This window comes from Callorhinchus milii, unplaced genomic scaffold (genome assembly GCF_018977255.1).
Source record: "Callorhinchus milii isolate IMCB2004 unplaced genomic scaffold, IMCB_Cmil_1.0 Scaffold2, whole genome shotgun sequence".
NCBI lineage: Eukaryota > Metazoa > Chordata > Chondrichthyes > Chimaeriformes > Callorhinchidae > Callorhinchus > Callorhinchus milii.
The window spans coordinates 11,168,690-11,181,735 of record NW_024704743.1 but is presented as its reverse complement, the minus strand read 5'-3'; the positions used below and the strand labels follow the sequence as shown (position 1 = coordinate 11,181,735).

Genomic DNA, 13,046 nt, shown 5'->3' with positions numbered 1-13,046 from the left:
ANTTTTTTGTGTAAAAGGTAGGCTTGATGTATAAGTGGCCTTCTTGCTTACCTTGTGTATGTTCTTCACCTCTTCCTTTCAAACTGTAATGACATGTTAACTGACTTCTGCCACTGTATGGTGTTTAACTAAGCCCTGAAAAATACCCTTTACTGACCTGTTCATACATATCAAGATTAGTATTGTCTTGGAGGACCTGAGGCGAGGCAGACATGCCTCCAGTCTTCAGCTCAATCCTTTGAGCCTGCTGTCTGTAATCAAGGACTCCACATCCCATCCTGAAAATAGTTTGGGGCATAAATTCTTACTATTAAACATTCCTTGAATTTTAAAATATTAACACTCATCATGAATAATAAAAATAATAATGATCCTTGCATTTGATATAGCGAGTTATCACATTGTTGAGACGTCTCAAAGATCTTCACAAGATATACTGTAAAGTGGATTGACTGTATTTTGTGAGCAAAATGTGATGGGTCAGTTACGCACAGCAATGTCTCACAAACAGTCATAGAGTGAGTGACACATTTTATTTGGGGGACTGTTGGCCTCCCAGGACACTGGGAGAAACTCCCTTATCTTTTCGAACAGTGCCATGGGATGTTTTAACTACCTAAACAGACAACAACTTGCATTTATATAGTGCCCTTTCACATGGGGTAGCTGAGAACAACAGAGTCTGACAACGAGCCAGGGGGAGAGGTGACCGTAAGCACAATAAAGAAATGAAGGTCTTTAAGTGGGATTTGAAAGTGGGGAGATATGGGGTAAGAAGGATTGAGGGACAGAGCTCCAGCGCAGTGGTTGAAGGTATGGCCACCGATGGTGGAACGGAGGGTACGAGGGACAAACAGGAGGCCAGAGCCAGCCGAGTGGAGACAGCAGGTGGTTAAGCAGATTGGATAGGTAGGGATGTGAGGGGATTTGAAAATGAGTGAGAAGATCTTCAAATCAATCCGTTCGGTAATTGGGAGACAGTGGAGCCTGGCAAGGACTGGTGTGATGGAGATACAGAGTTTTGTGCAGGTGAGTATCTGGGCCACAGAGTTTCGAATTAATTGAATTTTGTGTTTGGTGTATGGTAGAGCTGTGGAAGCGATAAAGGTATATCCACTGCAGGAGAGTAGACATTTACAGGAGCTGAACAGTATCGCTTCTGTCTTGCCAACATTCAGCTGTAGAAATATGCGCTCATCCAAGCCTTCAAACAAGCTGACATCAGCGGACTGGGAGTCGCTGCTGGAGGAGACAGATGGGTTTCAGCTGCGTTGGTTGTGAGGTACGGATGGAGGCGGCAACAACAGCAACTTGGATTTATATAGCGCCCTCCACGCCGGACAGCGTCTCAGAGCGCTTTACAGAAACGGATCCCGGGGCCGAGCCAAGGGGAGGGGGAGGAAGGTGAGCAAAGGCGCGGTCGAAAAGAAAGGTCTTCAGCAGAGACCTGAAAATGGGAAGGGAGGGAGCGAGGCAAAGGGAGTGAGGAAGGCAGTTCCAGAGCCTCGGGGCATAGTAGCTGAAGGCACGGCCGCCGAGGGTGGAGTGGATGACTCGGGGGACGAGGAGGAGGTCAGACCTGGAGGAACGAAGGCAATTGGTACTGTTTTGAGGGGAGAGGAGGTCAGAGGGTGAAGAGGAGTGCAGGGACTTGAATACGAGGGTGAGGATCTTGAAATTGATCCTCTCTGGGATAGGCAGCCAGTGCAGTCTGGCAGGGACTGGGGTGATCGGGGAGCGGAGTTTCGTGCGGGTGAGAATGCGGGCGGCAGTTTTGAATGATTTGGATTTTATGGACGGTAGTGGATGGGAGACCGGTGAGGAGGGCATTAGAGTAGTCCAGCTGAGAGGTGACAAAGCATGGACAATGGTTTTAGCGGCTTTTGGGGAGAGGTATTGGCAGAGATGGGCGATGCGTCGGAGGCGGAAGAAAGTGGTGCTGGTGAGGGACCGGATGTGGGGGAGGAAGGATAAATGGGGGTCGAACCTGACGCCCAGGTAGCGTACACGTTCGGAGAGTTTTAGGGGGGAGGTCGGGTAGGTGGAGGAGGTGAGAGCCGTGAGATTTTAGACGTTGACGAGAGCCAGAGAATGGCTTCCGTCTTGTCAACGTTCAGCTGAAGGAAGTTTGCACTCATCCAGCCCCTAAGATCTGACAGGCAGGCTGACAGAACATCAGGAGACTGGGGGTCGCAAAGAGAGGTGGAAAGATAGAGTTGGGTGACGTCTGCATACATGTGGAAGTGTACCCCATGGCTGCGGATGACATCCCCAAGAGGGAGCATGTAGATCAGAAAGAGGACGGGGCCAAGGATGGATCCTTGGGGCACCCCGCAGGGAACCGGGTGAGAGTGGGAGGAGGAGCCATTTGTGCAGATGTACTGCTGGCGGTTTGTGAGGTAGGACTCGAACCAGACAAGACATCAGTAGACTGGGAGTCGCTGCTGGAGGAGACAGATAGGACCTCAGTTTAGAATGTCACCCGAAGGATGCAACTTTGGCAATGAAACACTCTCCCAACGTTGCATTGGATCGTCAGTTTAGACAACGTGATTCTAAGTCCCGACGTGGGCTTTGAACCCCCAACCATCTGACTCAGAGGCGAGAGTGCTACCACTGCACCAGGCTGACACAAATAAATAATCCTTGTATTTGTTATAGCAGTTTATGACGTCAAAGTCTCAATGGGTTCAAAGTTGCAATGTGGGGATCGAAATTGTAATCTTCTGACCAGAGATGTGTCTGCCTCCAGAACCAGGTGGGACACACATAAATCAATACAATATAAATTTATAGTTACATTGCGCCTTTCACGTCGGGAGGACATCCCAAAGCGCTTAACAGTCTACAGTAACAGGATGGAGTTTTAGAGTGGGTGCAGAAAGTTTGAAAGCCCGCCAACCAATGGTGAAGCAGGTAGGGCAGGAACAAACAACAGACAGGTACTTGCTGAGTGAAGGGAGCAGCCTGCTCAGTTGGGTTTTAGGAGGTCACAGAGGTAGAGTGGGCTGAGACAATGGATGGATTAAAAATGCAAGAACAGGATCTTGAACTCAATCCTATCATATCAGATACGGCATGATAATATGTATATTCACCTCGACCATATCAATATCCAGCAATACGTCAATCATCATCAGCAAGAGCGTTTTATTTAAAACTCAGCAGTGAGTCTCCCTCTCTCTAGTTTCAACTACAGTGGTTAGAATCCATAAAATCCCAACCCAAGCTAAAATGAGGTGCGATAGTCTCTTTCACTGCATGTGTAATGCATACCAGTGACTTGTCTGGTTGAGATATCGAATCACCGAAACCACCACGGAGAGCTGACAGTAGAAAAGCTATGTTACAGGCAAGCACTCGACAAAGTTACCTTGTGATCACATTGCAGAAAAGTGGCACGTAAAGTTTCAGATCCTCAGGCAATGTGTTAAGGTTTGTAAAAGCCCTGAAATAAACAACTCCATTTGTAGGTTGGGCACAATACTGAACGGGAACCTCACCAGCTGAAAGAAAATAAAGTAAGAAAACAATGTTATTTAAAGCTAAATCTAATTCAGTTTTAAGATTCTTTTACAAGATCTTGATTAATGTGATTCGCCGTAATTAATCATTGATTTTTCGGATTTTATTGTTAATAATCCTTGCATTGGAGACCTCTCAAGGAGCTTCACACGATTTACTGTAAATTGGATTGACTGTATTTTGTGGGCGAAAGGCAGCAGCAAATTTCTGAAACTATGGTCAAGGCGGTAGGGTAAGCCCTGGTGGGGAACATAACAAGATGCTTGCTGAGCAAAGGATGTGGCCAGGTTGGTAGGGTTTAAGGAAGTTGTAGGGGTAGGTTGGGCTGAAACAGTGGATGGATTTAATTCAGAATTTTATTTATTCATTTGCAAGAAATGGTAGACCCCCCCCATACAATTTATGATCTCATGCAAACTGGAATATGTTTCAAAAAATAATTTCAAAACTGCTGAGCATCTGCTGAAACTAAGTTATGTACACTTCCAGCAGAAGTCATCCACTATCCCGTTGCTATTTTATAATATAATGGCTTGTTTGGAAATATATAGGAATCAAATTTTTTAAAAAATACAAAAAGATCATAGAGTAGAGCTTGAGTGAATTTAATATATACAGCAGCATCTTGAAAAGTATCTTGGAAGGTAAAAACTCCATTGGCCAAAATGTACGATTTGCAATAGCGATGGTCTCAATTTTTAAAAGACAAGAGTGATACGATACTGAAAATGAACGGACAAAACTTTGCATTTGTAATACTCCACAGAATGAGTTTCCAATCTTCACTAAACTCCTGAACAAAAGTGCAGGCAGGTGCTTCACTAATGTAAGGGAAGTAAACAAACCAATAATCAGTGGTTAAATTCACACAACTCTTAGAAAGCAGTACCAGCAGGGGACATGGGACTAGGGCTCTAGCCAGTGAAGCCTCTCCATATGGGAAAGACCCATGGCACAGAGAAACCAAATAAATAAATCAAACTCAACATAATTGAGTTATTCAAATATATTAACTGCTATGAAAAGTACAGCAGTCTAGAACATTGTATATCCTGAGCTGGTCCTGTACAAGATGAGAAAATCCCATTTCATGATCTTACCTACATATTCCATTTCCACAGGCGTAAATGTGAACATGGGCTGAATATCAGAAACCTTTAGTGCTGGGAGACACGATACATCCTCTAGTGTCCTCTGAGCAGTCATCAGCTCCAGCCCTGAAGGGAAAAAAAAGACATTTTTGGAATACAGGTTGATCCCATTATAATACAGTGGTTTGAGTCCCTAACCTCAGAGCCCACATTATAAGAAGGGATCCTAAAAAAGATGGACGCCTTCCAGGTCGTGAGACCTATTGCTAAACATCGTTTCCCTTTCAAAGTGACATCAGCGATGCTTCCTGCATTTAACCACATATGCAGCATGCTGAATATCACGCCAGTGATATTTGATGATACAGAAAATGCCAATTGTTTAGCAACGAAAACACTGCGTGCAGGGAACTAATCTACCACACTTATGTTAACCACATCTACAGGATATCTGAGCTAAACCGAAAATTGCTCTGTATTGGGATGTCCTGTACCTGCATATGAAAGATAGTATCCAGCATTCAAAAATGAAAATAAAGACAGCAATGTTATCCTATGTTGAAATTAACTAATTTTAATGTTTCTTCTTCCACCTTATTCATTCAATGACTTCTATACCAAATACAATTAAAAATAAAGTTATCTATCTAAAGTGGAAAAGAAGAGTTGTAATTATATGTGGAAAAACACTATGCAACAATTGCAGAATTATTGCGATCGCACACTTCATTCATAGATTATTTTGGTCACACAGTGGTATGCTGGACGATTTAAAATTTGTGGATGCTTTGGGGCAGAAAACAAAATGGTAGATGGTAAATATCCTGACCACATGACCATATTTCTACAGCTTTCATATGCCAATGTAACCAAGGATAACAACATTTGAATCCAAAACCCCAAATCAAAATTGCTTCACAAACTTTAAACACATCAACACCAACGGATTTTTGAATTAAATACTGAAACATAACAAAATACAAGGAGTATATAGCTACAACATCTAAACCTCTAAGAAACATCATACTGCAAATAAACCGGTGACTGTTCCCACCTTTTTTGACAATGTTTAATTTTTCTTCCTCAGAAAGAGAACTGGTCTTCTGTTGTAACTTTTCTTTCTCAATTTTAGCCTGATTTGCAAAGTAAGCTTCATCTGGACTCATAGACAACGCCAACTGGTGCTGGTTCTCCTGTGGTGCAATGAACATTGTGATTGATAAATAATAATTGGGTTAATGGAAGCAGTCACTTTTGTGGTTAAGTAAGCTGCCAAACTGGTCAGCCGTTGTGACTAACTTTATAAATATTTATAATTAGGTCTGATAATTCTTTTACGATCTTTTTCCTTCCGATCCCCATAGTTTCACACCCAAAGCTTGGGTACCAAGCCAGGATTGTTAAGCACCTCGGCAAGTCCTCCCAATGTGAAAGGTATAAATGCAAATTTGTACTATATTGATAAAACAAATTTGTAAAATATAGCTGTGCATAAATATTACTTATTTTAATCCTACAATAATAATTTATAATAATCAAAATCTTCTAATGATATCATGAAATAATGTCAATGTAGCTAACAGTAGAAACCAGTTATAATGTGCCTCTTTAAAAACAATGGTGCACTTGTAAGTGCCCTGTTGCCTGGGTTAGCCAGCTTCCAGCACTTAGAAGCACTAGAACAAAAGCCGGTCTGGATCATCAGATAACATTTTATTTTTTAATTAGGTTATCTGTGGAGTCCTGCAGCTCAGTGGTTAGAGCGCTCGCTTTGCAAGCCTGGATTTGATTCCCAGCAGGATGAAACCTTGGGCGAGTTTCCTTACTCCATACCCCTGATGATAATCCTTCCAAAAAAAAATTGGCCATTTCAATCCACGACTGTTCGTGGGACGCTGCTGTGCACAATTGGCTGCCGCATTTCGCCCACAAATATACAGTCAATTCACTTTACAGTTTATTCTGTGAAGTGCTTTGAGACTGCTCGAAGATGCAAAAAGCTCTATATCAATCGCAAGGATCATTATTTATATTATTTTTATCTGAGAGTTTGGATTTAGAGGGCTGATTTATAATGGGATTTATTGCATATGTAATCTACTTTTGTCACTCTCAATTGCAATGAAACTGAAAATTGTAATTCAATCATAAGGCAAGTTGCAAAATGAATTCAAACTCTTTGCATCCTGTAAAATACATAAAATACATCATTACCTATGCAACAGCAATACTCTTTATTTGCAGAGAAAGAACAACATAAATGGTACCACAGACAGGTTGAAAATTGTAGAGTACTGTAAAAAGAAAGCACATTAAGATGGCCACTGAAATCTCAAGCAACAAATTCCGAGTGACATGGGTGGTCTTCATTTGAGCTCAACATTGCAAGTGACCTGAACTCTGAGCCAAAGTTTACATATCACATATCCAAGAATTTGAATCCAGCTCAGCGACTTCAATTCCCTTTATTTGTCAGACTGAATCAGTTGGTAGCACGCTCGCCTCGGAGTCAGAAAACTGTGGGTTCAAGCCCCATATTGGGACTTTGAGCTCACAATCCAGGGCTGACCCTTCAGTGCAGTACTGGGGGAGCAAAATATTGTAGGAGGTAGCATCTTCAGTTAAGACATCAAACCAAGGTCCATGACACTACTTAAGTTTCCTAGTATCCAGATAAAATTGGTCATTCACTTCAAGCTGTTTGTGGGACATTGCTATGAGCAAACTGGCTGTCACATTCGCCTACAAATCGTCACTACGTTTCACAGTAAAATCCTGTGAAGTACTGTATGTCTCGATGACATAATGTTCAATATCAAATTCAAAGATTATTATGTTGTATTACATTAGACTGTATGATAATCTTTGCATTTCAGATGAAAGCACTTCACAAGATTTACTGCAAACACAGCAGGCAATTTGCGCAGTTTAAGGTCCCACAAATAGCCATGAAGTTGATGGTAATTTTTTTCATTCGAGGGATTGCTGGCCAAGACACCCGGAAAAACGTTTTGAATAATGCCATGGGATCTGTAACTTCCATCTGAACAGGCAGCAAGAGCGCACCATATACAAATACCTAAAAGTCAGCGAGAATGACAAAACTGCTAATTCCCCGTGACAATTTGATTTTTGAAGATGAGTGTGGATAGTGACTCAGTAAGCTTGTACTTCCAAAAAAAAAAGTGATAAAAAAACACAAGGCCCTTACCTTAAAATACTGCTTGACTTTTTCTTGTAGAAAATGTGGATTTTCTTTTAGACATTTTCTAAACCAAGTCACTTTTTCATTAATCTGCAGAACCTCCACAGGATCACCATCATGGTTCCAGGTTGTTGAAATAAACTGAGGATAGACACACACAGAATTAGCTACCTGTTTGCAGTGGAAACAATTAGTTTGAAGTGGAAACCTGTTTGCTAGTAATAGCTTGATTTACAAAGTTGGAACTATAAAACAGACATAGTGAATAACCAGTCTAAACGTTTTGAGACATCCTTCCAAATGTGAAGGGCATTATATAAATTGACATTACGTTATAGTATATTTAATGAATTTATATACTGAATAAAAATATCTCAAAACTAGTTTCATTTTTATAAAATAACGGTTTATTACTTTGATTTTTATTAGTTTTCTTCGTAGTTTTAAAGAACATCACAGATTCATTGCCTCGATTTCAGTTTACAAAAATGATTTTATTTATTAGTACGATTCCCAATTGGAAACATACATATGCACATTCAGTTCACTTTTTCAACAAGCTTTATCTACTCATTTTCTCATAATATAAAGATGCCAGGAGAAAAGTTAATTTTGTTTGTACTTTATTCAACTAAAAAGTTGATGAAATTGAGTTCACCAATAACAAAGATGCATCTTTCTGCTTATTGGCTCCCAAAATGCTATTTTATTCTCCAGATTCTGAATTAATATTCACAAGGCTTATTTTTCAAGTTTAAACTGTCTTAATCATTTATGTAGAACTATAGGGAGATCTACAACACTTAAATATGTACTAAAACCTAAACACATCCGGGATAAAGCTAAAATAAATCACATCTAAAAGTCATCATTGTTTTTTTTAAAAAAAACACAAGATAGCAAGGAAAAAGATAGTAAAGTTTAAGAATTCCACTTCAGTCAAAGAGAGGATGGGGACCAATTCAGAAGATATAGTACAGTGAAGGCTGAGTTAAGGAACACACACAAACAAAAGTGAAATGTGTTCTTTCTGGGTTCTTGGAAATCCACAACAAATGAATGTATAGCCCAATACCAGGAGCAGTGTTCTTGGAATCGGTGGCAAGAACAAAATCTCCAAGTCTGCTATTTCGAACATCTTCCCAAACCAAGATGTTTTGCAACTTACAATTCTAGGAATATTGTTCCGTGCAACAGAGGTCAGTCAGAAATGACCTGCCTTTGTGTAGTGGACCTTTAGAAGAAATAGGCACTGAAGCAGACAGCTGTCACTCACAACCAACATATCCCCGGAGAGGCTGAAAACGCTCCTTCCAAAACATAGTTATACCTAGTCGCAATTCCATTCAGCGTAGTAATGGTTAGAAAATATGCCACTTGCTAGAAAAGATCCCCAGATCTTTATCCAACAACCAGGATGATTCATACGATGGTCTTCCCATCACATTCTTCTGCAGATGTACTGTTATGGGCGCCCCACTCCATTATAGCAAGCATATGAAAAGGTAAGAATAAACTTTGATTTGATATAGCTCCTTATGATGTTGAGACATCTCAAAGCGCTTCACATGATTACTGCAAAGTGTGAAGACTATGTATTTTGTGGTCGAAATATGGCAGCCAGTTTGCACGCACAATCAGCCCCGGAGAGACTAACCAATTTTATTTGGGGGATTGTTGGCCAGGACACTGGGAGAAACTTCTTTCTCTTTTTGAATATTGCCATGGGATCTTTAACATCCACCTAAACAGGCAGATGGAACCTCCGTTTAACATATCATCTGAAGGCTAGGAGAGTTATAATAATAATAATAATAATAATCCTTGCATTTGTTATAGCGCTTTTCACGTCGGGAGGACGTCCCAAAGCGCTTCACAGAATATACTGTAAAGTGAATTGACTGTATATTTGTGGGCGAACGCGGCAGCCAATTGCGCACAGCAATGTCCCACAAACAGTCGTAGATTGAAAATGACCAATTTATTATTGTTTTTGGTTTTGGAGGGATTATTATTAGGCTCTGTGTGGAGCAAGGAAACTTGCCCAAGGTTTCGCCCTGCCTGGAATTGAACTCAGGTCTCTCGCTTGCAAAGCGAGTGCTCTAACCACTGAGCTACAGGACTCCACTGTAGTTGTAGGGTAGATTCACTAGGATGCTACCAAGCCTGAGAGGTTCCATTTATGAAGGGAAATTTAAGAAGCTAAGGCTGCTATCACAAAGGCTGAGAGTGTTAAGTAGTAACCTGATACACAGTGAAGAATTATGACAGTGTAAATAGTAATGATTATTTCCATTAGCTGGTGAGTCAGTAACTAGAGGGCACAAATTCAAGCACTCACAAAAATATGGGGTTAGAAAGAGGGCAGTAACATATGAAATTCTCTGCCACAATAATTGAAGCAAAAATCATTTGTTTTTTAAAACATAAATTGAGTGGATTCTTGAAGAGGAGCATATTAAAGTGAATAAAAACAAGCAAAAGAGTGGAATTAGATTGCCTCATGTGTGGCCCAAGTGGAGAAAAACACAGGCGCAGACTGTGAATGAGCTGACAGCTGAACGAGCAGTTTCTCTGCTGTAAAGTTGTATGAAACCGAGTGGGACCTACCCCAATGGTCAGAAATCTAGAGATGCCCAGATAAATAGTACAGCTTCTGCTCTATGGTTGTTGAACAAGGCACTCTTCAAGTGTGCGCACCTCAGAAATTGTCTGGGAGACAGACCAAACTTTGGGTTAAATCATATACAGGGAGGAACCAACCAATAGTTAGATCATAAATCTGAAATTAAGGTGGTAGTTATTTGATGCCAAAAAGGCCAATATTCACCAATGATCCAGGGCAACCTTTTTCTGAGGTGCAAGATACCAGAAATTAATATCAAATGCTGAGCATATATATTGCAACTAAAACCAATGGCAATGACTTCTGGACTGGAAGACAATGAGAATCAGATTACCATAACCTACTATGCTGAGTTTTATTTGTATCTCCTTAAGGATCTTATTTAAAAACGCAGTGGAAGGGTATTTGAGGAGGACAGGTCTGCATGGTTATGGGGAAAGGGCTGGGGAGTGGGATTGACAATGCATTGCTCTTTTCAAAGAGCCGGCACAGACTTGATGGGCCGAAGGGCCCCTTTTTTGTAGTGTACGATTCTATGATTATTCTATTTTCTACAGTAACGGACCAAAAAGAATCACAGTCAGCTCTGACAGTTCAACGATCCAATCACAATCCTTCTTTGGTAGTACTCTTAATATCTCTGCAATAGTATTGGGCCACATATAGAATCAAGGTCATTTGATGACTCAAGATCAAGTATGCTGTAAAATGCATCTGAAGTACTACAAAAAGAGAACTTTGTACAAACATTAACAGAATCACATAAACTATATACCAAAACACAAGAAGTGTATTATGATACTTCAGTGGTTTTCATGGTGCAGCAGGCAGATTGCAGCACTATCTTGTGGTACTTTCTGACTAAACCATAGCACTGTTACAATGTTTGGTTAGAGTGACATCTTGTGGTTAACAAATACTTACCGATGCCAACGCAAGGCCAAAATTAGTAGACTGGTGCTTCTGCTGGATCTCAATCTTATGCAGAAGTGCTTCTATTCTCTCTTCCTCAAAGCCATTCCTTTCATATCGAAAAAAAATTGTGAACAAAAGAATAAACATTGGCTTATAGGAAGGAAAAGCAAAAGCAAGACAAAGGGTTTGGAAAAATTCCAGAAGACAGAAGTGTGGTACCTGAAGGCTCGTTCACCAATATTCAAATGGAAAAAGTGAGGAACAAGCAATATAGCAAAAGGTACAGAGAGGTGAATAGGGCTGGAAGAGATAGCATAGACAGGAAGATCTCAAACCAACAACCCACTACTCTAGTGGCACCCTAGACTTTAATCATACAATTAACATACTTTGCATTATGGATCACATACTTGATTGTTTCATCAATTATTTTGACAATGATTTGTTTCACCGTTTGAATATCTTGTTCTGCAATCCCTTGTAGTCCCACACTGAAGCAAGCCTCTCGAGTACTGCCATCATACCTGGAAAATAGAACAAACTTCCAGCAAAAGAATGCAAAAGGCTAAAACCTATCATATCCTTCCACCCACAAAACAAAACTGTAAAATTAATTCACTTTATAATAATAATGCTTGCATTTGATATAGCGCCTTAAACGTCTCAAAGCGCATCACAGAATATTCCTTAAAGCGAATTGACTATATTTTGTGTATATATTTTACAGTATACATAGATGTTTCAATGACATGATAAGGTGCTATATCAAATGCAAGGATTATTATAAGAAAAAAATCAGATACAAAACAATTTCTGTTTGAATAACACTAATAACAGTTTAAAACAGTTTTAAAAAATAAACTGGGCACTTACCCGACAACAGGGGCAAAGTCAGTACCAATCTGAAACTCAATCAAGGCCTTGTAAAAAGGAGAATTGGGTCCAGATACCAGCAAGGATGACAGAAGACTGAGTGTGAATCCTTCAAAGCTATCTGTGATACTACAGGAAGACATTTCAGTAAGACATAGTTGCGGTAAGAAAAACAGTCCCTAGCCTCCCCTAAAAAAAAATTAGACAAAAATAATAATCCTTGCCTTATCAAGTCTTCGAGATATCTCAAAGCGCTTCACAGAATATACTGTAAAGTGAATAGGTTGTATATTTTGTGGGCGAAATGCAGCAGTCAATTGCACACAGCAGTATCCCACAAACAGTTGATGATTGAGTGACCAAATTATTATTATTTTGAAGGGATTTTTACCCCTGGAAAGCGATCCATCAATCAACTAACAAGCGGGTTCCTACTTACTGATTGGTAAATCGAGGCGTGTGGGTGTGGAGTGAGGAAACTTGCCTAAGGTTTTGCCCTGCTGGGAATTGAATGCAGGTCTTTCGCTTGTGAGGCGAGCGCTCTAACCACTGAGCTGCAGGATTCCACAGATAACATTTCCCCCACACCCCTGGAGCTGACTATTCTTGCGATATGTTTGCCCCCCTTTGAAGGCCACTATTCCATGAGTTCTAACTGCACTCCAATGTCTTGCTGAAGTGACTGTTGCTGGCGTGATCAAGCCACAAAGCCCACTCCGCTCACACCCATTCACTTTTACAACTACCCACTTTTATATATTAAATATATAAATGCGTTTTGAAACTGAATTGTACTTGAGACACTAAATGT

The 13,046-nt window shown here is 40.5% G+C and overlaps 1 protein-coding gene across 5 annotated transcripts in view; it reads right to left on the bottom strand.

Annotated features, from left to right (window-relative positions):
* Window positions 1-13,046, bottom strand: part of pitrm1 (pitrilysin metallopeptidase 1) — a 48,449-nt gene that overhangs the window by 22,221 nt on the left and 13,182 nt on the right. For all 5 annotated transcript variants that reach the window (XM_042346952.1, XM_042346953.1, XM_042346954.1 and 2 more), the window contains 8 exons: window positions 12,236-12,364; window positions 11,773-11,886; window positions 11,372-11,468; window positions 7,828-7,962; window positions 5,671-5,809; window positions 4,626-4,742; window positions 3,374-3,506; window positions 158-278 (listed from right to left, as the gene is read on the bottom strand). In XM_042346952.1, coding sequence (XP_042202886.1) covers window positions 158-278; window positions 3,374-3,506; window positions 4,626-4,742; window positions 5,671-5,809; window positions 7,828-7,962; window positions 11,372-11,468; window positions 11,773-11,886; window positions 12,236-12,364 — 985 coding nt within the window. The remainder of the gene's footprint in view (window positions 1-157; window positions 279-3,373; window positions 3,507-4,625; window positions 4,743-5,670; window positions 5,810-7,827; window positions 7,963-11,371; window positions 11,469-11,772; window positions 11,887-12,235; window positions 12,365-13,046) is intronic.